Raw genomic sequence first — 24,049 nt, 5'->3', positions numbered from 1 at the left:
GTGAGTACTCTGCATGGTTCAGAGTAGTCCTGTGGTTCTCATTAATGTGCCCTGGGTAGGCAGAGTTAGCTCCATTTTACAGATGAGGAAACAGCCTCCTCCCTCTGACAAGAGATGAGGTCATAGAGCTAGTTGTGGGCAAAATTGCAACTAGAACCTCAGGCTCCTAACTCCTGGTGCCTACTGTAATTTGTCACACCACTCCCAGGCATCTTTCCCTTAGGGAGATGAGTGAGAGAGTTTGAAATCAGTTCAGACTCCAAATTGGGTGGCACAGCGCCTGTAGGAGCTGAGGTCATGCACATCCCTTACCTTTCTACTGCATTTTGTGGTTTATAAAATTAATATCCTGATTTGCAGTGGTGTTTACAGTACTAATCCCTTTTACAGATGAGGAAGTTAAGACTCTGCAGTTTAAATGACGTAGGCAACTGTGGGACTTGAACCTGGAACTTCTGACTCAAAAACGAGTTCTGTTTTTCCTGCATCACAGCTGCCTCTTTTCTCAGTAGACCTGAATTTCATGAGAACAAATTGCTGAAGTTGCCTATGGCCCTGTTTCTCTGAACTTGTTCAGAGCAGATCGGAAGAAGTGAGGAGGGCTATTTTTCTGTCTCCTTAACAAATGTGATTAATATAAATCAAATAAGAATGATACATCATTGGTCACAGGTGAGGAAAGGCTTGATCAAGGCTGTTCTTGAGGAATGAGGGCTGTGGGTTATCCTTAAATTATTAGCTCCCATGCAGCCAATTACTTTTGGGCCTAGGTTCAGGCTGGTACCAATTGACACGTCTGTCCTAACCTCAGGTTTTTTCATGTTTCAGGGCTGTACGCTCCAGGCCTCAATGAGGAGCCCAAACATGGAGACGTTCAAGCAGCAGAAGGTGGAGGACTTTTATGACATCGGGGAGGAGCTGGGGAGGTGAGTGGCTGTGAGAGGTGTACTGGTTAGTAGATCTTGTAGGGCATGGGCTTGTCACAGGACTCGTGGGAAGCTTTAAAAACAGTCCTGAGGTTTATTCATCTTCATGGGTGCCTCTGCAAGGAATCATCTCTTGGAAATGAAGACTTGCCAGCAGAAGGGACTAGAATAGCTGACTTCCGTGTTTTCAGTATAACCTGGCTGACAGTTAACAGTGAATGTAAATGATTCTTGTCGTATCTGTTACTTTGCTCCCAAAATCCTCCCCAGGCTCTGGACTGAGATATGACCTGTTGGTTTTCTTCTCTGAATCCCACTTGGGATTCTCCATGGCTCCCAGGTTTGGTTTTTTTTTAATGTTTATTTATTTATTTAGCTGTGCCGGGTCTTAGTTGCGGCACATGGGCTCTTAGTTGCAGCATGTGGGATCTAGTTCCCTGACCAGGGATCGAACCCGGGTCCCCTGCATTGGGAGCATGAAGTCTTAACTACTGGACCACCAAGGAAGTCCCTCCACAGCTCTCAGGATTTTGTTCTGTAAGCTCAGAGCCTGAATGGGAGGTGAAATCATCCTCCTGAAAATGGCTTTAGATTGAGTGACAAGCCACACGAGCCTAGTTGTGAAGGTTCCTTGGATCTGAGTTATTGGGTGCATTTTCAGGTTTGCTAAACCCACAACACAGACAGGAGTAAACTCAGATCTGAAAGTAGTTACTGTCTGCAGAGGAATGAAGATTTTCTGAAGCTCTCTTCTTGCCTCTCATTTGTAACAAATGCTAGTATTCAGGTGGTATTTTAATGATTACAGAATGCCAATCTTGGAGTTTGAGTCTCACAACAATTCATGAAATGGGAATTATTTTTACTCTTATTTTTCTTGAGGAAACTGTGGTCCAAAGAGCTTAAGCAAGTTGCCCCAAGTTGCTCAGCCAGCAAGTGACATGGCCAACATCTGGCCAGTCCAGTCTGTGCCTGCACACCTGTCGTGCTCTCTCCAGTGCACATGGTTCTTGCACACTCACACATACTTGCAGTACACCTGGCCCAACCCCTCCACACACCCAGCAGAGTAAAAACCTGGGGGTTCAGGGCCTTCACTGTATCCATGATGCACAACGGGAGCCTTTCCCTTTAAAGAGCTCCTGTGTCAGGACTAATTCTTTTACTTTCTTTTCTTCTCTTTTGTTTATTTTTTGCAAATACATGTATATATTTATTTCCTTTTATTTTAAGCACACTGAATTTATAGGTTAGTGTTTTAATAGAGTTTTAAATATTACATCTTAATGTATCATACAGGTTTGCTCATGTCATTAAATATTTTAAATGCAATTATATATTCCCTTGTATATGCATGCCTCAATTATTCAGCCATTTCCCCTACTGTTAAAAATATGCAGTTTCCATTTAATTTTTTAAATTTTTCATTGCTAAAGCTATCATGAACATCCCTTAACAGACATTTCTGATCCTATTTTTGACTGTTTCCTTAAGATAGATAACTAGAAGTTGGGTCACTGAGTACTTTTATTTTTTTAAAAAACTAGAAAGAACTTCAAAGCCAGAGGAGCCTTACTCAGAGAAGAATGGAAAGTGCAGTTATGGGAATTCCCTGGTGGTCCAGTGGTTAGGACTCGGTGCTTTCACTGCCAGGCCAGGTTCAATCCCTGGTCAGGGAACTAAGAACTAAGATCCTACAAGCTGCGTGGTGAGGCCAGAAAAAAGAAAGTGCGGCTTCTTCAAGTTTAGGGAGTGCTTGTCCTGCTTGACTGGATGGGTCAAGAAGCAAGTGTCTGCAGAGTCCCAGAGTGTCCCAGAGGGGGAGATTCCTCAGCCTTCTGTCTGGGCCATTGCCACTGGCAATCCGGGGCCTGTGAAGGGCTGGGAAGAGGCTGGAGGGTGGTCAGCTGGGCTCTGCCTCTGAGTGAGAAGCAAGGTTCTCTTCGCCTTGGGTGCTTCTCCTGAACTTGGTGATGCCGGGGGCAAAGTGGCACCCTTAGCCACAGACCCTGGCAGGTCCTACCAGTGGCTTTTGATTCAATGGCTCCATGTTGGCCATGTCCTGTGTGTAAGGGTCTGTGCTAAGTGCTCTGGGTACAGAGATGAGCATGACACGGGGAGTCTTTGCCCTCCTGGAGCTCCAGCCTGGCTGTAGAGGCAGCTGTGCACATAACGAGGGCAGCGTTGGATGGGACTATGTCAGGTGGGCTGAGAGCTGAGAAGTCAGGAATGGGGTGGGGCTTGGGCTCTGAAGAAGGAAGTAGACGTTTCCTGTGGAATTCATCTGTTATTCCTTCTTAGTCCTGTCTCTCCCCCATTCCATACCTCAGAGCTATTAGAACTGGAAGAGACCTCATGCTCTGGGGTCATCCATCTACAACAGGGTGTGAAGACCCCAGGTACCTCACAGCCTGGGGAGCCTTGGAGGAACCTCCCCCCCACCCCCTGGCACCTGCAACTTTTCTAAGATTCTAAGGTGCTGGCTGGACATAGGGTGAGTAAGAGGCAGCAAAGGCCTGAGGCCTTTGGAATGGCTTGTCGTCCTAGGATTTGTGGTCTAGAGCAGGAGTCCCCAACCCCTGGTACCGGTCCACAGCCTGTTAGGAACCGGGCCACACGGCAGGAGGTGAGTGGCAGGCAAGTGAGCAAAGCTTCATCTGCGGCTCCCCATCGCTCTCATTACCGCCTGAGCCATCCCCCCTCCCCGTCCGTGGAAAAATCGTCTTCCATGAAAACGGTCCCTGGTGCCAAAAAGGTTGGGGACCGCTGGTCTAGAGGTCCGGTGAGCTGGAAGGCCTTTAGAGGTCTTTCTTCCAAGACCCTCGTCGGACAGTTGAGGAAACTGAGGCTCAGAGAGGGGAAGGGTCTTGCCGGGGGCCATAAACAGGCTGGAACTAGAGCTGCCTTCAGATGACTGCTGGGCTTCAGAAGGGGCAGTGTGCTATCTGTCTCTCCTCCTCTCTTCTTCACATAACACACTATTGCGGGTGTACCTCGTGCCAGGCGTTGTCCGAGGCAGTGATGAACAAAATCGACATTCCTGTCCTCTTGCAGCTTGTGTTCCATTGGTGGAGGAAGACACGGAACAAGTGATTGAGGGATCACAAAAGGACAAGTCACTATAGAGTGTGTGATGGGCTATGAAAGGAGAGAGTGGGATGCTCTGAGAGAGAATAGGGGATGTAGTTTGCCCTGGGTGGCTGGGGAGGCTGCTCCGAGGAAGTGGCTGAGGGTAAATGCAGGGAAACAGGCAGGGGAAGCAGCATGGATGTAGGCCCCGAGGTGGGGAGACCCTGGGACCTGAGCTGCTGGCAGGAGGCCAGTGTGGCCGTGGAATGTGAGCTGGGGGCAAGCAGTGCTAGATGAGGTCGGATATATAGCTAGAGGCCAGACCCAGCCTGCGAGCTCTCTGCCAACACAGACTGGTGGAGAGATTTGGCCTTTGGGGACACGCAGTTTGAGGTCTGGGTCCCTTTCCTAGCTGTGCAACCTTAGGGCAACTTACTTGACCTCTCTGAGCCTGAGTTTATTTTTGCCTGTAAGATAGGAATAATAACAGTAGCTACCTTGTGGTTGTAGGGATTAAATGGGATGCTGAGTCTGCGGTGTCCCTCACAGAGCTGGGCACAGGGGAAGTGTTCAGTGAACAAGAGCTTCTGGCCTTTGAAGTAAGTTTGGGTGTCAAGGCCCCGTCTCCCACTTCTAGAGCCTCCCAGGAGGACAGTGTGGGTCTCTGCAGGAGGAACAGCAGGAGGGGTTGTTCTTAGGTTTGGGCGGAGCTTTATATACACCTGCTTCCTCAGCTATCTGTGAGCACCCTCACCTAGACTCGGGGCTGTCTCATCGACTTTAGCGCCTCATTAAGTCCTTACTATGCAAAAATGAAAATGAGTGAGGGTCACTTTTCATTTTTTTTACCTGCAATGACAGATGGAGCTCACACAAACATCATGCTGAACGAAGGAAGCCAGATTCAAAAGAGCCCGTACGGTATAATTGCATTTGTGTCAAATTCAAGACAGGCAAAATGAATCCATGGTGCTAGAAATCAGAATAGTGGTTATTCTTGAGGGACTAGTGACTGAATGGGGGCATGAGAGGGATTTCTGGGGGACAGGTATTGTTCTATTTCTTGATCTGGGTGCCTGTTTCACTGATGTGTTAATTTCCTGAAACTACGTTAAGCCATACTTGTATATGTACATTTTCTTGCAGGTATATTGTATCTGAACTAAAACTATACATTAACAAACAAGGAATCTTTAAGTCCACTTGCCCTGGTCTGGTCCCTGAAGGGCATATTTCTGATGCCTTTGGAGGCCTTGTATGTCCTTATCCTACAAATAAGAGAACATCTGTGAGAAAAGCTGCAGAATCCAGCTTTGGATGTGGACATCATGCCCTGGCCTGAGAGTCTTGGGCACGGCTGGGGCCCACCTGGCCCTGCGCATCTCACCTGATTTTCTGGCTCACATTTAGGCACCAGCCTGCTGGGGATGCTGGAGGTTGTTGGCTGTTTCTGGGAACAGTTGGAGGAATGCTGGCCTGCAGCTTCTGGCCTCTCCCAGCCTGGGTAGCCACTGTAGGGCAGAGCAAGGCTCCTAAAGAGAAACCCATCTAACCCCTCATTTTATAGGTGAGGCTGAGACCAGAGAGGGGAAGTGGCTTGTCCAAGGTCACACGGTGAACAGGTGATAGACCAGGGTGGGCACAGGTGGTCTGACTCCTACTCTAGGGCTCTGGCCACCACACCGTAAGGACCCACAAAGCACAAACTTATTTTTCTCTTTAATTTGACTGCTTTTGGGGAGTGGGGGAGAATATATGGTAGGGTAGTCTTTTCTTTGACCTTGAGGGTAGGGTAGCAGGGTCAGAGTCAGAAAGGTGAGCATTTGGGAAGGATTGATGTTCCCTGGGGAAGGGTGCTGGTGGATAGACCCAATGATGACTACTGTGTGTCTAAGGGTACAAGGTAATTTAATGTAAGCAGCATATAATGATCAGTGGTTTCTTTTTTCCTATACTTATATTACTTCACTTAGATTTTTAAATTATTAGATGGACATAAAATCATAAAATGTTACTGTTGAACTGGATCTCAACAAGAATTTAGTCCAGATCTCCGTTTTATAGACAAGAAAAGTAAGGCCCAGAGGAGGGAGGTGATTTGTCCAAAGTCACAGAGCCAGCAATATAGGAGCTGAAACTTAAAGAAGCTTTTCAACTACACTGTGCTGGTTTAAACAAACAGAGGAAAACCTCTCTATATGTAAATTCAACTTTTATCCACAGCCCTCACCTCTCTCAGGGAGCCTATCTCACCATTCATTACCCCACACATCCCATCATAACCTCCCCAGCTCCCCTGGTGAAGATAGCAGCCAGAAGCCCTGCTACGTACAGGAGGCTCACGTGTGCAAGGCACACTGCTAGGCACTTAACCTGCAGAATCCCCTTTTATACGGACAGGAGCCTTGGGCCGTGGAAGGAGCCACTGCTCTCAAGCCTCACCCTTCCTAAACAGGCTGAGGAATTCCTTGGGACAGCTGCCTGCCAGACCTGAGTCTCCCAATGGGGTCCTCTGTGGTTAAGATCACCCACCACACATGCAGCTTAGCCAGAGCAACTTCTTTTGGGAGAGAAACAAAAACCTCGAGGAAATGTGTAGAGCTCAGGTGTACCCAGGCTGGGTTCTATAGCCCAGTCTAGCCACAAAGCTCTATAGAAAACAATAATAATAGGTATTTGGATGTACTTGTCTCTGTCCTTGGGAAAAAACATTTCCAAGATGAACTCGGAGGCGAAGGGGGTTTTATTATTTCTTTTTAAATTAAAAAAAATTTTCTTATTGTAGAAGTAATGCATGGCATATGTCATAAACTTATGAAAAGTTAGAGTACAACTCCCTCTGTCCTCCCTCTAAGTCTCACATCCACAGGTAGACTTTGATGATAATTGTCTTCTGTTGCCTTTCAGAACTTAGTCTAAGTAAAGCAAGTGTGAATGTAGACCCAGATGGGATCATACGACCAGAACAATCTACAACTTGCTTTTCTCACTTAATGAAATACATTGAATATCTTTTTACAGTATATAGATCTATGAGACTTACTTTGGATGAAAGTTTTTTTTTTAAAAACATTTAAGAAGACAGTTTAAGCCAACAAAAGATTAGCAGCCTTAACCTAGCAACTGTTTTTATTTCTGAGTCTTACCTTCTAATCTATCCATGGCTATTTCTCATGCCCACACATCCTCTCCTCTTTTGTGTCTGCTTGAGGCCTGCATGTGCTCAGAGTTAACATTCCCCCAAGTGCTAAGCTCCTGGGGGCGGGTTGCCTAGACCAAGGGGAGCAGGAGAAATGCTCAGGCCCTGGGATGACCGGTGATGAGATTAGGCCTATCTCACATTTGTTTGTGCTGGGCTGTCAACTCTTTGAAGGCAGGTCCGCAACTGCTCTCCTCTTTTGAGCATCACGGCAGCACTGGGACAGAGGCCAGAGGTCCCCAAATCTTCGGTCACTTCTCTTTGCTCTCGCTCTTCTCTCACCCTTGGAAAAATTAAACTTTTCCCTCAAGGTCAGGATCAAACGCCATCTCTCCTGGCAAAGCCTGCCATGACCCACTCCCTCTACACCTACCCCCTCTACCACACCCCCTCTATGGACTGTATTACCTCTTATTCTGGACCCACACCTCTATTAAGTGCTAATGTCATCATATCTCATGTTACACAGAAGGTTCACCTGGTCATCTTCCCTGCTGGACCCAGGGGTCCTCCATGCTGGACTCCTGCATACTTTATCTTTTATCCATTCATTTTCTGCCCCTATCCACCTCCCCCCCTCCACACCCTCCACCCTGCCACAACCCCAATAGTGTCCAGCCCAGGCCTTTTACGCTTGATAGGCGCTCAACTCCCACAGACACCACAGTTAACTGCAGAGCTGTTTGGAACCTGCCTTGGTTCCAAAAGCTCAGCCAAGCCCCCAGCTCCCATAGGCCTTGGAATGCACGAATGTCCAGGATTTCCCAAACACAAAGTGAGAAACAAAACACACTCCATTTCCTGGACACACATTGTTTTTTCTTCTTACTCTTTTTTTTTTTTCTTTTTGGCTGCTCTGCGCAGCATGCAGGATCTTAGTTCCCCAACCAGGGGTCGAACCCAGGCTCCCTGCAGTGGAAGTGTGGAGTCTTAACCACTGGACCGCCAGGGAAGTCCTTATTACTCTTTTTTTTTTTTTAATTTAAGTATAGTTGATTTACAATGTTGTGTTAGTTTCAGGTATACAGGAAAGTGATTTTAGCTATATATATATGTGTATATATATATATATATATATATATTCTTTTTCAGATTCTTTTCCATTATAGGTTATTATAAGATATTGAATATAGTTCCCTGTGCTATACAGTAGGTCCTTGTTGTTTATTTTATATATAGTAGTGGACGCACATTGTATTTAATCCTGGTAGCACCTTGTGAAGCAGCTGCTATTCCCATTTTACACATGAAGAAATTCAGTCTCCAAAATGTTAGGTAACTGGCTCAAGAAATACAGACCACCTACCTTATCAAGGAGAAGGCAAGTGGGAAATTCCACTTCGTGCAACACAACAAATCTCAGAGAAAGTCAGAAATAAAAGCCAGAAACTTCTCTAGCCAGGGCCCTGTTTGCCTCCCTGGGCTGGGATTCTTGTGCTTGTCTGATCACACACATGCTTATATTTCCTGCTGCTGGAAAGTGAAAGTGACCGACCTAAGTTAAGAATCTTCTGCCCTCATGTCAGTATCTGTGCCGAGTACTTCCCATCTTCCAGAACAATATGAGCTGGATCACATTCCCACTTCACAGTTGTGAAAACTGAGGCTCAGAGAAGTTTTACAGTGGCGGCTGGTCACTCATGCCAAAAAAGCTTTCTTACTGCTAACACCGAGCTTGTCTGTGCCGGGCCCAGGAAGCCCTCAGCTTGGTGTTAGTGGCAAGGAAGACTTTTGGGCCACAGCTACGCCCCAGACAAGCCAGTGGTTTCCAAAATGTGAGTGAGCATGTGTGGATGTGTAAGTGCACATCTGTACTCATTGTCACAGTCCAGAGACTCTTCCCAGGCACCCACTGTGTGCTGGGCACCGTGATGGATAGAGGAGACTTAGGGCTCAGGCCTTACCCTAGAAGAGATTAGGGCTCAGTTGTGGCACAGGGGTACTCTCCTCAAAAGCTAATGAAATGAGACGTTGGAACAGGCCACAAGCTAATAGGGGGACCCCCAAACATGTGCCAGTTGTTCAGCGGAGGAAGCTGTCACCCTGTGTGGGGCAGCTCCTCACGGTGTAATCCTGGAGGTGGCACATAACCATCTCAAGGTCAGGGCTCTGCCAAAGACTGAGAAGCAGCCGGCCCAGGCTTGGGCAAGAGGGCATGTGGAGAGGGTTGAAGGGAGGGGGCTGCCAGGAGGACAGGCGACTGCAGGGGCCCTGGATGACAGAGGCCCTGGAGGAAGGAGGGAGGCGCCTTTATCACCCATTGTCAGGCAAACAAAGCACAAAGCCACTCAAACAAAGTGGCTGCATTGCACATGCTTCAGTCAGAAGCTGGCACATGGTGCAAACCGCTTGCCCCGAGGTAGCGGTCTCATTGAGCTCAGTTTGCATGATGAAAATTGTGAGAGCGAGAGGGAGGTCCTATGTGAGGATAAATTGAAACCGTTATATACCTGTATCTACGGGACACACTTTCCTTTCTACTTATATATCGCCAGCATGTACATTTTGCATTCTGTTGTTTTTTGACTCAACATTGTTTTATGTATACCTTTCCATGTATCCAGAGTCCGTATAACCTAAAAATACTTTTGTTTCAAAATAATTTCAAATTTAATAGCAACATTTTCAGAATAACAGAACTCCTGTATATCCTTTATATACAGGAACTCCTGTATATCCTATTCTAGGAATAGGTGGACTTGAGCCTCCCAAATAGACATACCAGGTTTTCACATTTTGTCACCTCCTCTCTTGTGCTCTCCCTCCTTCCCCACCTTCTCCTTCTCCTCCTGCCTTTCTTCCCTCCTTTTCTTTCCTTCACTTTCTCTTTTCCTTCCCTTCTTTCTTTTTGTCTATCTACCTATCTACCTACCTACTTACCTATTATTGTTTCCGAGCCATTTGGGAGTTGGTTGCGGACATTATGCCTCTTTATCCTCAATGCTTCATTATGCATCTCCTAAGGACACGGGCGTTCTCTTTCATAACCACAGTACAACTTTCAAATTCAGGACATTTCACTCTGATATAATATTTTTATCTAAGCTATCATTCTTGTTCCAACTTTGTCAATTTTCCCATTAATGTTCTTTAAAAAAATTTTTTTTTAATTTTATATAATTTTAAAAGGTTAAACTCCATTTACAGTTATTACAAAATATTGGATATGTTCCCCGTGTTGTATAGTACATCGTTGTAGCCTATCTTACACCCAACTGTTTGTACCTCCCACTCCCCAGCTAGTGTTTTTTATTTATATATTTATTTAAAATATTTTACTTATTTATTCGGTTGTGCCGGGTCTTAGTTGCAGCAGGCGGGCTCCTTAATTGCAGCATGCGAACTCTTAGTTTTGGCATGCATGTGGGATCTAGTTCCCCAACCAGGGATTGAACCTGGGCCCCCTAAATTGGGAGCTTGGAGTCTTGACCACTGCACCACCAGGGAAGTCCCCCAACTAGCAGTTTTTCTCCCTGCTAAACAGGATCCAGTGAAGATCATATATTGCATCTCCTTGTCATATATCTTTAGTCTCCTTTAATCTGAAACAGTTCCTCAGCCTTTCTTTGACTTTCATGACAAGATATTTTTGAAGAATACTGGCCTTTTGAAACAAATAGATACAGTCTGTATGTTTTCATTAACTTCATAATAATCTGCTACATAAACATCCCCAATTTACTAAACTTTCCCTATGGTTTCTCACTACTAAAAATAAGTGTTTCTGTGAACATATTTGTTAATTTCCTCTCTCTGCGTTATTTCTGCCAGTGTATTCTCAGAGGTGGAATATGAGGTCAGAGGTTATGTCTGATTTGTGCAATGGTTGAAACTGGAAATACTGAACCAGTTTACCAGGTCACCAGCATGTGCTTATTTCCTTATGGCTTTGCCAATACCCTTTCATTATTTTTGTGTAGTTTAAGAGTTTTGTAAAGATACCTTAATGTTTTCACTGTGGAGAAATTTAAAGTGGTTGAAGTCTTCTGTGCTTCTCCCTTAATTCCAAATCTTGTTCTCTGTGCTACTTTACCGTTTTTCATGGTGTTTCTATTTCATTTTCATAGATATTTTGAAGTTCTGATAGCAACACAAGGCAGGTAAGGCAAGTATAATCATTCCCATTTTATAAGTGATGAAAATGAGGCCCCGTCAGGACTAGAGGCAGAGGTCTTCCTGTAGACTGATGGTGTTGCCTTCCTCCCCCGAGAGGTAGAGGGGATTCAAGGTCTTTGGGGGACCCCAGAACTCTGGAAAAGGGTTCCACTTCTTTGTCTCTACTTTTAGAAGCTGGCTGGCTGGATGTTGTTTTTTTTTTGGCCACGCCACACGTGGCTTGTGGGATTTTAGTTCCCAGACCAGGGATTGAAACTGGGCCCTCGGCAGTGAAAGCCCAGAGTCCTAACCATTGGACCACCGGGGAATTCCCTGGAATGGTTCTATAAGAAAGTTTTCTGTGAGGTGCTATTGGGAGAGGGGGTGCTTGGGGAGAAGTGTGTTTTGAGGGCGAAGGAGAGAGCTTGGTTTCCCTGTATTCTCCCTTGCTGGGGAGACCAAGGTGAGGGGTAAGAGCCGCGGCCAGTGATGGGAGTTAGGGCCTTAGGTACCCATCACCTCAGCTGCAGTAAAGCACCAGGGCTCTGGCAGTGCAGGTGGGAGGTCATGTGAAGCCCTCCAGAGCCTCCCACAGAGGAGATGCTGCAGCCTTCAGAGTCTCTCTTCTGGAGATTGCTCTAACCCCCAGAGCAGCCTTCAACAGGCTTTAAAGCCCAAGAACTTTAACCTGCAAGGGCTCCGACATTGTCTAGTCCAGGGGATGGGAAACTATAGCCCTACAGTCAAATCCAGCCTGCCACCTACTTTCAATGGCCTGGAGCTAAGAATTTTTTTTTTTTTTTTTTTTTTTTACAAAGTGTGTGTGTGTGTTTTTTTTAACTTTATTGGAGTATAATCGTTTTACAATGTTGTGTTAGTTTCTGCTGTATAACAAAGTGAATCAGCTATACGTATACATATATCCCCATATCCCCTCCCTCTTGAGCCTCCCTCCCACCCTCCTTCTCCCACCCCTCTAGGTGGTCACAAACACCGAAAGAATGGGTTTTATAGATGACCAGTTGCAATAGATTTGATGGTTGGAACACTAGCTTTGGACCCCAATTAAGCAAACTGTTATCCGCCCCTGCAATTCCATTCTTCTCATGGCAGACCTGTATTACAAAAAACAAACAAAACAGAATAAGACACATGCAATTCTTATTATATTTTGAGCTTCATCAGTTATAATTTTGTGGAAATTTAGTTTTCTCCTTTGTTATGTAAGTACCTACTCTGCGCTTCCAGTGCAGGAGGTGTGGGTTTGATCCCGGGTCGGGGAATTGGGATCCCACATGGTGCAGGGCCAAAAATACTACTACTACTAATAATAATAATAAATAATACTATCCTGGATTTTACTTCTTGGCTCTCAACGCCTAAAGTATTTACCATCTGACTCTTTGTGGAAAAAGTGTGTCTACTCCTGATCTACTCCAGTATGGTTTACTAGTTAAGCAGCAAAACTTTAAAAAGGTGACTTATTCTGGGGTGGGGGACAGGATAGAAACAGATCAAAGTGAGGTGCAGTTATGTAAAAGGAGGAAGGAGAGGTGAGCAGGGGTCCACCTGCCCTCCTTCCCTGCCCTCCGTCTCACACAGCCTGTGAGGAACCTCCGAGAAGCCCAGTTTCAGAACCACTGTCCATGTCAGTCTGTCCTGTCCTGCAGGGAGTGCTGGGGTGGAAGACGGGAAGGGAGGTCTGGGTATTAGGGACTGTGCATCCTCTCTAAACCTGGCCCTGCACTGGTCATGAGCTGTTACCTAGTTTAATCCTCTTGCAGCCCTACGGGGTGGCCGGTGTTTCTCCCACTTTGCAGATAAGGAAGCTGAAGCTTGGAGAACTTAACTAACTTGCCGAGGGAAGTGTCAGAGCTGGGATTTAAACCCATGACTTCTGACCCCTGGTCCAGTGCTCTTTGGCGGGGGGGTACCAAGCTGCCCAAGATTTTTCTTTCTGCCTGTGACCCTGGGCTCCCCTTCAGAGAACAGGGGAGGAGGTGGATACTATTGTTTAGTGGTTTATTGGGGAATCTGCTGAGAGCCCAGTTGTCCTTGTTTAATCCATTTCCACGGCTGACACTGCTCCCCTGCCCACGCCCACCCCCTGGCAGCCTGCATCTAAGCCTGAGACCTCAGAACCCTAATCTTGAATCCTGAGCTGCTGGTCCTTGGTGGCCTGGCCACAGGGCCTGGAGGGTGATGAATTATCCTTCCCTCCTGGGGGTGAGGTTTATTTGACACCCTGGGCCCAGGGCCCACCAGCGAAAGAGGAGAACTTGGCTGCTCAGGGGCTGCAGTACGGTCCTGGGAGGCAAACGCTCCTACGGGTGTTTTGGAGGAGACAGGGAGACAGCGCAGAGGGGGAAAGGCAGCTGAGGGCCCGCTGAGGGCCCCAGCAGGAGGATGGGCTCGGGGCAGCAGGCTGATGAGCCCTAGCCGGGTGGTGACTACTCTGGGTGCTGCAGCCACCGGGCCCAGGTGTGATCCTGGCTCTGCTACTGTGAACCTCTGGACCTGGGGCAGCTTCACGCTCATAGGCTCCACTTCTTTGTGCTAAGATGGTCCCATTTCTCACAGGGTTGTTTTCCAGCCTTCTGGGGTCCCCTCCTTTAATGTCCAAATAAGAATAATGAGCATTCCATTCCAGGACAACAGGAAGTCCTGTTCCTGACTGAGCATTTCTGGGTCTCCCCAGGGAGGGCTCACATCCTCCTTGATGCCTTAGGTCCTTGGACTCAAGGACCTCTTTCTCCTTCGAGACAAGGCAGCGCTCCCTCTGTGACCCTGTCTCAGGCACGGACTCAGGCCCGTTTCTGAGTGCCTCCCTTGCCACTGAGGCTGCTTGCAGGATAAACTGAGTTTCGGGTAGTGAGAGGAATTTCTGCACAGAGAAGGAAACAACTTAAAGTGGGGTAATAGATACCTCCGCTCCCCTGACTCCTGCCATCTGCCATGATGCTGGGGCCTCCCAGGACCCCTCCCCAGGCCCGAGATCTGCTACCATCCTTATACTTACCTCCCCAAAGAGACCCCCTATTCTTTCACATATAGGAAGTTTAGGTCCTTGTTACAGCCTCTCCCTGAAAGGACCCTGGGCCTCTCTTTTCCAGAACCAAAGATCCTTTAAAGTTTTTCCCATGCAAAAAGCCGTCTCTGACCGTCCCCCCACCCCACCTGCACCCCATTTCGGAGTCTTTTGCCTTCCTTATTACCAGTAACAGTTCTGAGCAGCTTTCAAAGTGATTCTTTTCCCATTCCTAGCACAGATGTAAGGGGCATAGCCTGGCATGTGGGAAGTACCCAGCAAACGGTTGCAGATATGGACAAGGTGATGCTAAAAGCCCAGCGGTCAGTTGTTTTGAAGAGCTCATAGGGAGGAGCTGGGTTGGGCTGCTTCTCCTCTGTTACCTCATTTGATCATGAGCTTCCACACTGGGGTAGGTGGGCAGGGAGGAAGTCACCGTCCCCATTTTACAGATATGGAAACAGAAGCACAAAGACTTAGCCCTACCCTTGAGAGCAGGGCGGCCAGATGGAGTGGAGATAAGGCTGGTGTCCACAGGGGTTTGTAAACACAGGTCCAAGTAGCAATCTTGAAAAGATTTCTTAGAGAAAGAAATTGTATAAGACACCTTTGGACCCAGCTAAGTCAGCAGTGTTTCCAGAGTTTGGAATTGTGAAATTGTTTCTGATGTTTCAGCTGAGCCCTGATGTAAGAGCCTTCCTGGGGTCCACACATGCCTCTGAGATTTCAGCTTTCTGATGGTCAGGAAGCACTGCCAGGCCCTGGCTAAGCCGGTTTGGCTCCACCAACCGCCCCCCACCCAATTCCCCTGGTTCCCAGTGTTGTTACCATCCAGGAAGTTCTGCGGTCGGACCATCTCCGGGGCAGCTGATCCACCCCTTTCCAATACACAGTCAAGAATTTGTCTCTCAGGCTCAGGTATTAAACCTAGGTACGAATCCCAGTTTTACTACTCACTGCCTGTGTTACCTTGGGTAAGTTACTTCACCTCTCTGAGCCTTGGTTTTCTCATCTGTGAAATTGAGAACATACCACCTACCTTATCAGGCCAGGATTTGAACCTCCATCTCTCCTGACTCCAGAGGATTGAATGAGATTATGACCGAAACATGTAGCACAGTGATTGGCATCTTGGGTAGTATATATGAATCATAGAGGAGGTTTAAAACAAACACACATGTATACATGCCAGGGATTCAGATTTAGAAGGTCTGGGGTGGCGCTCTGGCATCCATATTTTTTAAAGTGTCCCAATTTGTGTAGACTGTACACCTGGATCCAAGATCACTTCTTCAAAATGGTACTTGAGACACAAAGTAAGCTCCCAGAGCTGTTGGTTTACTCCTTCCTTCCCTGATTGAGCAAGTCTCTTTGTTATCTATCACAGTGGGCCATGTTAATTTTACCTCTGTCTTCGCTCACAAAGACCCCTGCTGGGATTCCCCTCCCACCGGACTTGCGCATGGTGTCTGCCATACCCGATATTCCTTTCTTGCTAAAACTACCCTCTTTCCTTTTCCGCCCTGAGCCCCTCACAGCCCCCTGCCCCATAGAGTGGAGCTGGGCTGGCTCTTGTGCAGGGGTGGCCCCCAGATTGGAACAGGGATGGTCACTTGACCCAAGAGTGACCCATTCATTGGCTATTTGGTGTCCTATGAGATGGCTGGGCTGAAAAAGCTCTGCCCACTAGGACCAGTGATATATTAGCTAAAAGCCAATTAGATGGTCTCTCTCTGAGACTTGATGCACAGTGAGGAGGGAATGGGGCTGCCACAGAAGATGCAGTGGTTCCACGAGCTAATTCCTTTGTGGCTTCTGGGTTCACTTTCTCTTCCTGTGTGTATCCTTCCAGTGACCGCCTTTTCCTCAAACAGCCTAGGTTGCATGCCTTCCTTGTGTTATCTGTGTCTCACCCATGCCCGGAGCCCTGCTCCAGTCCTACCCATGCCCAAGTTCTGCTTCCTTACAGAGGCCTGTCCTGACCACTGCAGGCCTGTTGACTGCAGGCAGGGTTGGGTGCACCTGTTCTATGTTCCTACAGCATGTTGTGGATTCCCTAGTCGTCATTATTTGCCTTTGAGTCTGTTCCCGCTGTCTCTGGCATCGCCCCTTAACGAAAAGCTACCCTAAAGCAGCTGGCAGTCCAGTGAGCTTTCTGATCATAGGATCCGGAGGTCATTCTCTTTTATCTCCCAGTGCCTTACCCAGTGATAGGCACATAGTAGGTACACAATAAATGTTTGAATGAGTTCTGGTTTCAGTTGGCTCCCAGGGTCTCTATTCTGGCTTTGCAGTGTGACCTTAATCAAGTTTCTCCTCCTCTATGGTTCTCAGTTCCATTTCCCCCCTCAGCTCTAAAATGTCATGATTCTATGAAATACCCATCAAACATCTATTGGGTAGGAGATGCTTTGATGGGCATAGGGAGGGGTGGAGAGGGGAGTGAGTGCAGAGATATAGTTTATACCTTCTAGGAGCTTAAAGAGAGGTTGCAGGGGCACATAAACAAACAAACAAATAACCAAAACAGCCCACGGAGAGTATCAGGCTTGGCAGCAATTCAAGAGCTGTCAGAACGTAGTGCAGCCAAAAGAACATTCCAGACAATCTATGTGATACTAGTTCAGAACGTGGCTACCTCCATGGACTGGCACAGTCAGAAAAGGTTTTGGGAGGTAAGAGCTAAGTGAGGCACTGAAGGATGGCTGGGATTTGAACAGGCCGAGCAGTGAGTGTGGGCATTCTAGGAATAGGTGGACTTGAGCCTCCCAAGTAGACAGGAAAATGCAAGGTGTGTTTGTGAGAGTGGGTCCCCCAGAAACTGGATGACGTGTTCTCATAGGGAAGCAGTGCGTGAGCCTGGAGTAGCAAGGAGGGGATGGACAAAAGTCTAAGCTGCCATTAAAGTTTTACTAGTGCTGGTATTGATCACAGTGAGGGGAGGTGGGAAGGATGAGGGGAAGTTAGGACTATGGTTGATTTAATTGTCTTTTGCTTATACTCTCTGTATTTTCTAAAAAAAAAACTTTAAACATGTATTTCTTATGTCATATAGAACAAATTGCTTTTTAAGTATTTCATGCTCAGGAGTTTGGACTTCATACTGGTTTTAAGCTGGAAGAAAGTTTAATGGGATTGAATGGGGAAAAGGGTCATAGGGGACTTCCTTGGTGGCACAGTGGTTAAGAAGCTGCCTGCCAATGCAGGGGACACGGGTTCGAGCCCTGGTCCGGGAAGATCCCACATGCCTTGGAGCAACTAAGCGCGTGCGCCACAACTACTGAGCCTGCGCTCTAGAACCCACAAGCCACAACTACCGAGCCCACGTGCCACAACTACTGAAGCCCGCATGCCTAGAGCCCGTGTTCCGCAACAAGAGAAGCCACCGCAATGAGAAGCCTGCGCACCGCAACGAAGAGTAGCCCCTGCTCTCTGCAACTAGAGAAAGCCCACGTGCAGCAACGAAGACCCAATGCAGCCAAAAATAAATAAAAAGTTAATTAATTTAAAAAAAAAAGGAAAGTGTCATGGGAGGTGGCCCAGTGAGGAGTGAATCACTGTAAAGAATGTGAGGGGATGAGGACCTGGAAGCTTCTCAAGGGAAGGATGGAGGCTTCACTGACTTGTATCCTTCACACAGAAAGAAAGGACTCAGTAAACCCTTGTAGAAAGATTAGCAAGTCAGGGTGGCAGCCCCTAAGAGGGGAGGTAAAGTGATGGTGAAGATTCACACTGGTTCCTGCAGTGAGTCTCCCATCTCTTTTGCCAGAAAAATTCTGGCAGATACCCCGGGAGGTTTGGAAAGAGTCATTTGTCATTGTCATTGTCCTCACTGGGCCACCTCCCATGACCCTTTTCTTTTTTTTTAGATTAAATTTATTAATTTATTATTAACTAATTAATTAATTTTTGGCTGCGTTGGGTCTTCGTTGCTTTCTCTAGTTGCAGTGAGCGGGGGCTACTCTTCGGTGCGCGGGCTTCTCAAAACTTAAAACTATTCAAATTCAAACTGCAGGTGCTCATTTAACAATAACAATGTTGTACATTTCTTTTCTCTCTGCGAGATTGCCCAAAAGCCTATAGCGTTGCCAAGATTAGCTGACCCCTGCTGATGTTAACCAACATTTGGATGGTGTACTCTAGGCCCATAGGAATATGTCTCTAATGTGTTTACCTTCCCTTTTTGTTGCCACCTTAGTTTCCTCTTTGCAGGGTAGGTGCTTCAAGGCTAGTGTCTAAGCCACATCGTCCCTATAGTTTGTCTGATACAGAGTCAGGAATAAGTGGCTGGCAGATTAAACTGAAGGATGTGGCTAATTTAGCCCATTACTTTGCCCACTCTACCTGTCCAAACTTACCTCTCTATACTTCCTAACCTTTCTCACTCCAGCTGCACTGTCCAAGGCTTTAAAAAAATTTTTTTTAATTGGAGTATAGTTGATTTACAATGTTGTGTTAGTTTCGGGTGTACAGAAAAGTGAATCAGTTATACATATACATGTATCCACTCTTTTTTAGATTCTTTTCCCATATAGGTCATTACAGAGTATTGAGTAGAGTTCCCTGTGCTATACAACAGGTCCTTGTTAGTTATCTCTTTTATGTTTAGTAGTGTGTTTATGTTAATCCCAACCTCCACCTTTCCCCTTTGGTAGCCATAAGTTTGTTTTCTAAGTCTGTGAGTCTGTTTCTGTTTTGTAAATAAGTTCATTTGTGTCATTTTTTAGATTCCACATCCAAGCCTTTTAATGATATGTTCTTTTCCTCCTTCTGAGCACCTTCTCTCTCATCTTCCTTCCTTTCTTCTACTAGTTGTACTCAGCCCTCAAGTCCAGTGAAAATCCCTCCTATCCTTCTGAAGCCTTCCCATGGATATTTCCCCTAGCTTCAGCCATCTATCCAGCTTCCAGCATCCATAGCCCTTACAATCTCTGCCGCATACATAATTGTTTTGAAGCAGAAGGTTTTCTGGAGGTTCATTCTGTATTCTGAACCAAACTGTGAGCCCCTTGTAGGCAGAGGCCAAGGTTTATCATTCTTAGTGTTCCCACCACCTCTAGCATAGAGCTGGATCCATAGTAGGTGCTCAATAAACACAGGGGCTGGTGTAACCATAAATTGTACTCAGCCAGCATTGTGCCCCTGAGGGCTTGAGTTTGTGTTTCCAAGCCCAGGAGAAGGTAGAAATGCAGTGGCATTATTTTCATCACAGTCCTGTTCACACGACCTTCTTTGTTTTCTTGCCTGGAGGGGGTGGAGCAGGGGAACAGGCCAAGTGTGCAGAGCTGTTTGACATCCCAGCAGCTGTACAGAATGCTCACTTGTTCTCCCCTTTCATGTGCCAGAACTGCCGCACATCACAGCTTCTCCCTGCACTGATGTTAGCCTTGTGGCCTCTGTCCTGCTCCTGCTTCTCTAGGAAGTGGCTGAGCCTGGTTCTGCGAACCCCAACGGGGTATCTAGTCCCAGACAGAGAAGATGCCAGAGCTTCCCCTTGTGGGCAGCGACCAATCTCAACTGAGGAGATGCCGTGGAAGTTCCAGGTCATGGTTGTGGCTTTCTTGGGGCTGTCTGAGGATAAGAGAAATGCAAAGATTCATGTGTGGCATCTGAGCCATCAACCATGGACTTAAAGACCTTGATTCAAGTCCCACTTTAGCTGTCAATATGCTCTGTGACTTTGGGCGAGACACTTCCCCTTTCTGGGTCATGCAGCATTTTGGTGGTGCAAGTGGAACCTGATTGCAGGTCTCCTCGCTCCTGGTGCTTCCTCTTTCTACTACTCCACAGAAACACTACAGGTATTTGATATCACACCAAGTCACCTACCCTTTCGCTTTTGACTTGTTGCTGTTAGTACCTGAGGTGCTCTTGAGAGTAGGGACTTTCTTCAGAGGCCTGCTGTCAGAGATCTACCCCCAAAATGTGATTCTCCTACATTTCACTCCTTTCAGCCTCAGACTTCCTTGGGGCTACGTGGTGGGTCTGTCTCTCTTTTTTTAAATTAAAGTATAGTTGATTTATAATGTTCTGTTAGTTCCTGGTGTACAGGAAACTGATTCAGTTATATGTATATATAACATATTCTTTTTCTTATTCTTTTCCATTATGGTTTATTACAGGATATTGAATATAGCTCCCTATGCTATACAGTAGGACCTGACCTTGTTATTTAGTGTCTGTCTCTTTTGACAGCTGCAAAGAGATCCTTCCAGAAAAGGTGGGCCAAGTGACACTGCTTTGTTGAAGCCAGTAATGCCATCCCATGACTGGGCTCCATAAAGATTTGTCATACGAATAGATGAATGAGTGAATGAATGAATGAATTCTAGCAAGAGGCAAGAGAATTGATGATGCCATGATCACCTGAATCATCACTGTAAGAGACTAGGGCAGTCTTGGGAAGACCCTTCTGTGAAACTGACGATCTTGGAGCAGCACTTGCCCAATTTCGAGTCCTGATGAAATGGGTTCTGTCCCCCACTGCCACCCCAGCTCTTTCTCCATGTCGTTGCATTCAGAAAGACCGTGCAGCGAGAACTGGTGTGGGAGTAAAGGCGTCCTGGCTTTGGTTCTGCAGCTGCATGTGCTTAGGCAAATCCTTTCCCTCCCCAGGGGATCTCGGTTTCCCATCTCTAATGTTTAAGTGCCTTCCAGCACTAGCCTTCTGTGACTTTATGATCATGTGAAGCATCCTCGCTGGGTCAGAGGCCACCTACTCACCAGGGCAGGAGTCACCAAGGGCCATGGCACAGTAAAGCCTCCGGTGCCACTGAGACTGCTGTTGCTGAGATTAGGCAGGGATGCTTGGCATCGAGGCTGTGCCCAGGGCCTGTTTTAGCAACACGGCTAGTAAATATTGACTCTGTGGCACAAAAATGGAAAGCAGAGATGACTGTGTTAACTCACTCAAAGGGTAGAAGTTCACCAAGCCCTGATAAGACAAGATGTAGTTACGCAATCTGCGGGCGTATCATTGGTGTATCATTGTTTAGAGCTGGGGAGAGCTGAAAATAGGACAAGGGAGCCTTCACGGCTGATCCACGGCTGCTGTCCCGTTGGCATAGGCTGGCCTGCTGGTTCATCGTTCATTTTTAAATGAATGGATACTTACATTCTTGAAGGATAGAGAAAAAAGACTGTAAGGAAATACACCAAAACATTCACTGTGACATTCTCTAGAGATGGTGAAACTGCCAGTAATTAAAAACTATTTTTCACACTGTCTACGACAATCACATTACTTATAATCAGAAAAAGGTAGTGTATTAGAAATAAAATACCCTTCTTTGAAGAGTCTGAAGGAACTTTCAGAATCTTCTATGTACCTCAGATCTTTGTGTTTTGCCTACTGGACATTGTATGGTAACATAGCTCTCAAAGAAACAAGAAAACTCCATATGAGAGAAGGTACTCTTCAGAATAAACCCTGCTCTAAGTGTGTTTATGTATTGATTTGTACCCATGAAAGCAGAATGTGGTAGGAAAAAATTCCAGTCACTTGAGATAGCAGGATTTGTTTTTTTCTATGTAAACAAACACTGCTTTGAGTGCTTTCTGTTTGCCAGCCCTGTATTCTACAGTGACCAGGCCCTGCTTGGCCCAGAACTGAGCAGGTCTGAGCACAGGGCACTCCGGTAAGTGGTTCCAGTGGTTCTGGTAAGGTAGCAGGAGCCAGGTATGGAGGAGGGACTAGGCCTTAGAATATGGAGGGCAAGGGTGGGAGTGCCATTATATTAATAATAATAATTATCACTGATTAAGCACCAACCATATGCCAGGAACCTTCCACATATTACTAATCCTTATAAAACTTTGTGTGATAGGTATTAGCTACCTTTTAGGGATGAGGAAAGCAGGGCTAGAAGAGTCACCTCCCAAAACTTCAGAGCCCATCAACAGCAGGCTCTGGATTCAAACCACATCTGCCTGACTGCAAAGCATTTGCTCTTCCCACCCTGCCAGGCTGCCTCTCAAGCAATTTAGGGTTTTACAGGAGAGCACAGACACCTGCAAAGGGAGCCTGAGCTAACAAGATGCATGCAGTCTCCATCCAGGACTGAGGGTCTTTGGAGGAAGACGCAGCCCCAAGCATAAATCATCAGCAAGTAGCTACAGGTAGCATCCTTGTGTGCCAGCCCTGACCCCAGGACTGGGTCCATCTGCCCTCCTCGGCCCTGGGGCCACCCAGTGGGGCCACTGGGGCCACAAGAACCATGGGACAGGTGAGCCTTCTTTGAGGTTCCTTCTGGCCAGTCCAAACGGCCCTTCATCCTCATCATCCCTTGTGTGATGGGGGAGGTCATTTGTTTGGGGGCAGTTGAAGTTTGGGGCTGCACAGTCAGGGCCTGTGGAGGAGGAGAAATTGGTCTGTAGGCCTACTTTGTACCTGGTTAATTAAAACAACCAGTAAGAGTCTCATGGTGGTTTAGCTTTTTAGCTGGCTTGCTAGAGCTAATTTCTGAGTCTGACCAATTGCCTCTTTGGGCCCAAAGATCCTGTCCTCACAGCCCTTGGGACTGGCCAGGAGCCTCACTTCCTCGCCCAGCTCCTCTGGAAATCTCTCTACCATAACCTACCTGGAGAATGCTTCGTCTGCCCCCTTCACCCGGGAAGGCTTGCCTTCTGAGAATGAATGCCTCAGAGTTGGAGTTCATCGGTTAAAGTTGGTTTCCACTTATTTTGTTTTCTTAGGAGAAAGGATGTGAGTTTTGGGGGAGGGGCTGAATTGTGGTATGTGGTGTTTTTTAAAAAACTATGTTTTGGGCCCAAGCAGCTGAGTTGATTGAAGCCCAGCAGCACCCGTTATGGAAATGGCTTATCTTGTGGTTCTCCAGAGTTGTGGCTAGAACATATTTGGTTTCCTGGCAAAACCATATAGGATTTTGAAATTTGATGGAGAAGGCTTCAAAGTTACCAAAATTGAAAGGAGTAGTGGCATCTGTATTCTCCTTCTGGCCCAGGAGTCTGGGTTTCTCTGAGGCTCACACCAATGTGAGTATCTGTTTTTTGACATAATAATGATAATCGTAATAATCACCTACATTTGTGTAGAACTTTACAGTTTATGAAGAACACTCACATACCTTATCTCATTCAATTCTTGTGGCTACATTTCTAGATAGGCAGGGACAATTAACCCTATTTTACAGAAGAGAAAATGAGGGCTCAGTGAGGTTAAGTGACCTGGTCACACAGCTAGGAAGAAGCAGCATCAGAAGTTGAACCAAGGTTTTCTGACTCCAGACCAGGAAAGGCAGGGAGGTTTGTGTCCAGTTTATGACGTGGACCTGCCATTGTGTTGGAATGCAGGCTCCCTAGGCACAGGGAGATGCAAGCAACCCAAGACTGTCCCGGGCCCAGCAGAGCCAGCCTCTGTAGAAGATGAGGCAACCTTCAAGGTGCAATTTGGGGCTTTGTGTAGGCTTTGCCTCTGTGGCCTTCTATGGCTGCTGTTTCTATTTAATGGTCTGTGCAATTGCCCTGTGAGGCAGCGGGGTGGGTAGCTGCTGTTAGCCCCACTTTACAGATGAGAAAATGGACATTTCAAGAGGTTGGGTGACTCACTCAACACCATTTATTCCTTATTCACAAAACAAATATGTATTGCATCCCCATGGGAGTTACATAGGGGACTGAGGTCACAGCTAGTGACTGGCGAAGGAAGGATATGAAGGCGAGTAAGAAGGGGGAACACAGCAGGTACTCAGCAACTCTCTGCTGAGTGAGGGC

The 24,049-nt window shown here is 46.8% G+C and overlaps 1 protein-coding gene across 2 annotated transcripts in view; it reads left to right on the top strand.

Annotated features, from left to right (window-relative positions):
- DAPK2 (death associated protein kinase 2) overlaps positions 1-24,049 on the top strand; it is a 122,686-nt gene that overhangs the window by 5,295 nt on the left and 93,342 nt on the right. For both annotated transcript variants that reach the window (XM_082618871.1, XM_082618872.1), the window contains exon 2: positions 829-926. In XM_082618871.1, the coding sequence (XP_082474997.1) occupies positions 850-926 (77 nt within the window). In that variant the 5' untranslated portion in view covers positions 829-849. The remainder of the gene's footprint in view (positions 1-828; positions 927-24,049) is intronic.

This window comes from Mesoplodon mirus (genome assembly GCF_964341445.2).
Source record: "Mesoplodon mirus genome assembly, chromosome: 4".
In the NCBI taxonomy this organism is placed as follows: domain Eukaryota; kingdom Metazoa; phylum Chordata; class Mammalia; order Artiodactyla; family Ziphiidae; genus Mesoplodon; species Mesoplodon mirus.
The sequence above is the reverse complement of the archived record's forward strand: the minus strand, read 5'-3'. Positions and strand labels throughout refer to the sequence as shown.